At 64.5% G+C, this 3003-nt stretch overlaps 1 protein-coding gene across 2 annotated transcripts in view; it reads right to left on the bottom strand.

The window, feature by feature from the left end:
• Positions 1 to 285: 285 nt before the first annotated feature.
• Positions 286 to 3003, bottom strand: part of AP2S1 (adaptor related protein complex 2 subunit sigma 1) — a 3971-nt gene continuing 1253 nt past the window's right edge. Inside the window, exons 2-5 of one of the 2 annotated variants that reach the window (XM_006032518.3) lie at positions 2382 to 2531; positions 1841 to 1954; positions 1269 to 1328; positions 286 to 798 (exon numbers count right to left, since the gene is read on the bottom strand). In XM_006032518.3, coding sequence (XP_006032580.1) covers positions 697 to 798; positions 1269 to 1328; positions 1841 to 1954; positions 2382 to 2531 — 426 coding nt within the window. In that variant the 3' untranslated portion in view covers positions 286 to 696. The remainder of the gene's footprint in view (positions 799 to 1268; positions 1329 to 1840; positions 1955 to 2381; positions 2532 to 3003) is intronic. The other variant, XM_014524162.2, reaches the window with a different exon arrangement.

Here is a 3003-nt window from a genome sequence, read left to right as displayed (position 1 = left end):
TTGATGGCCTTGGCACCAGTTTGTGGCCAAAAGAGCCAGGTCAGTTCCCTTAAGACAGGCAGGAAGGCAAGGAGGGGGGGGGGGTGTCTTCCAGGCAGAAGAGCAGGGACGAGATCCCCGGGAGACAACGGGATCCCCCTCATTGGTGCTGCTAGACAAGCATCTCTTTGGGATGCCGGATGAAGATGTTCAGAACATCGGCGGTCTGCACCTAGACAATCCGACAGCCCCCTCTGGCCTCGGCCAGCCCCACGGGGCCCTGCAGAAAAGGGCACGGGTCACCGAAACGTTTCACAGACATTTATTTCAATACAATCGCTCCACCGGCCACGGACAAAGCAGCTGCTTGCCCACGGCGAACACAGAGCTATGGTCCCTCTTCTAGGCAGGCAGCACAACACGTTTAGATGAACGGGGAGATGGCTGGGTGGAGGGCAGGGGCGTGAGACAGCTGGCCCGCCTGCCTGCCCCCAGGGATCTGCGCCCCTATGTCTGTCCCTGGGGGAGCGCAGGCCGGGCAGGGCGCACGCGGGCCTGGAATCTGTGACTCATTTGTGATTCCCGGGAGCAGCATCCCTTCCCAGCTGAGAGCAGCGACGTTCGTTTTGGGCAGTCGCCGATCCCGGGACCGAGCGCGAGACGAGCCCGGCAGGGTGAAGATGGAGGGGTGCAGGGAGCGGGGAGGGGTCGGGCAGCTCATTCCAGTGACTGTAGCATGAGGAGCTGCTTCAGGACTTTGGTCTGGCTCGTCTCGCGGATCTCGCCGGCCAGGAACATCTCGTCCACCACAGTGTAAACCTGCAGCCAGAAGGACCCACCCGTGAGCCCCGCATCCAGAGGCACCGGGCTCACCCATCGGCACCGAGTGCTGCCCCCAAGACGGACACCTGTAGCAGCGCCTGCCCCTTCCCCCAAGGCTGCAGGGGGAAGACGACAAGATTCAAGCCAAGGAGGCTGAACACTCATCCCAAGGAGAAAGAGGGAGCACGTGGCCTCCCTGCCCCACAGCACAGAGCAGCTCCACGAGCCCCTGCTGCCCTCTGGGACCCAATCAGCCCTGCACGCCTTGCCTTCCTGCCCCCCAACTCCCTCTGCTGCGGGCATCTAACTCCACCAGCTCTACGCGGCCCAGCGCGTCCCCTCCTGCAGGCTGGGAGCTGTCGGTCACGAGGGCACCCCGCCTGCCAGCCCGTCCCCAGCTCAGAGCCGCACTGTAGGGCTGCAAAGGGGACGCCCCGCCTGGCCCGGCCCCACCATGCTCTGCTCACCTTGTAGAAGTTGAACACCAGGTCGAGCTCGCAGACATTGTGGAAATATTCATTCAGGACCTGGGAGGAGGAAAAAGACAGTGGGAGTCGGGGCCTGGTTTGTGCCACCTGGTGCCACGAGACCGGCGTGCCCTCCTGTTCAACTCAGCCCAGGGGACCCTGCTGCATCCAGCCGATCCGACAGCAGGGCTCAGGCACAGCCTCTACCGCAAGGTGCCCAGAGACGATGAGATTCGAAGCAACTCAAGGCACCGGTCATGATGGTTCGTTGCCCTCCTTGGAGCCCCACCGCGTGGGACGCAGGGCAGGAAACGGGTCTTTTGCAGCCAGCAAAGCCATCAGTGGTTGCTCAGAGCCCAGCGAGCGCTAGGTGGGGCTTTGCTCTGCTCCCTGTAACCCACAGACCCGGAGGAGCCTCACGGCGAGGGACAGGAGCTGCTGGCTGGCCCAGGCGCACACAGAGGGAGATGTGGACAGCCGGTCAATCACCGAGGAAGGCTCCATCTCCCTGAGGAACCGTCCGAGAGCCGTGCCCCCAAGACCAGGCCCAGCCACCGCCTACCAGCGCTCACCTCCACGAAGTTGTGGATGGCTTCCAGGTATGCCAGGTTGTTGTCGTTCACGTCCACGCAGATGCAGAAGTACAGCCCCGCGTAGCGCCGGTAGATGATCTTGAAGTTCCGGAACTGAGGGGACAGGACGACGGTGGAGGCTCGACCAGGGGAGCAGACGGTCTGAAGGAGACCCCTGCGCCCCCCAGGTCCTCTCAGTTGCCTTCCTGCTAGGGAAAACCCTCACCCCAGCTGCACACAGCAAGACAGCAGCAGAACCCAGGAGTCCCCAGTCCCAGGTAGCTGCTCTCGGTGCCAGCCGACGTTCCCTCCCCCTGCCTCTGGCTGCTCCCGCTAGGATGGGAGACTTTGGAAGCTCACGCCCGCGGTGCAAGAGCAAGCTGTCGCCCTGCTGTCAGCCGCATGGCGGGGCTGGGCCAGGATTCCTTGGACGGGTTGATCCACCCACATCAAGGTGGATCTGGCAAGGAGCCGACACCTCCACGTCCCGCCCACCCCCTCCCCAAGTGTCGGGGGCCGTGACACGCCGGCCGAGCGGTACCTCCACGAAGTTGGTGTGCTTGGCATCCCGCACAGTCACCACGGCGTGAACCTCCTCGATGAGCTTCTGCTTCTCGTCGTCGTCGAACTGCATGTACCACTTGGCCAGGCGCGTCTTGCCGGCCCGGTTCTGGATCAAGATGAAGCGAATCTGCGTGGAGAGCGGATGAGGTCAGGCTCCATCGCCTGGGTCACGGACAACAGCACGGATCGAGGGTGCAGACCCTCAGGGGAGCCCAATGCAGCGGGCAGGGCGGGTTGCCCCCTCTCAGCTGCCCCCTTTGCTGCAGGGGGTCTGGCTCCTTCCCCTCACCCACCGACCCCACCTCCCCGCTGGCAGAGCAAAGCCAGCCAGGCCTCTCCTTCCACCCAGCTGCTCGCAGAGCGATAGGGGAAGGAAGAGCCGCGCTGCAGGGGAACGCCCACAGCAGAGGCACCAGGGCAGCTCAGGATGGCTCGGGACGGAGCCCTTTGCAGGCAGGAAAGCCGGGGCTCTGCCCTGCCACAAGCCCGACACCCGCGATCTCTCCTCTCCCACCAGCAGGAGCCCAGATCTCGTGGAGGTCCTGTCCCCCAGCCACGGGGCTCCCCCCCCCCCCGGGGCCCGTCGGGCCCCGCCACCC

This window comes from Alligator sinensis, unplaced genomic scaffold (assembly GCF_000455745.1).
Source record: "Alligator sinensis unplaced genomic scaffold, ASM45574v1 scaffold107_3, whole genome shotgun sequence".
NCBI lineage: Eukaryota > Metazoa > Chordata > Crocodylia > Alligatoridae > Alligator > Alligator sinensis.
Note: the sequence above shows the minus strand (reverse complement) of the source record. Positions and strands in the feature narration are given on the sequence as shown.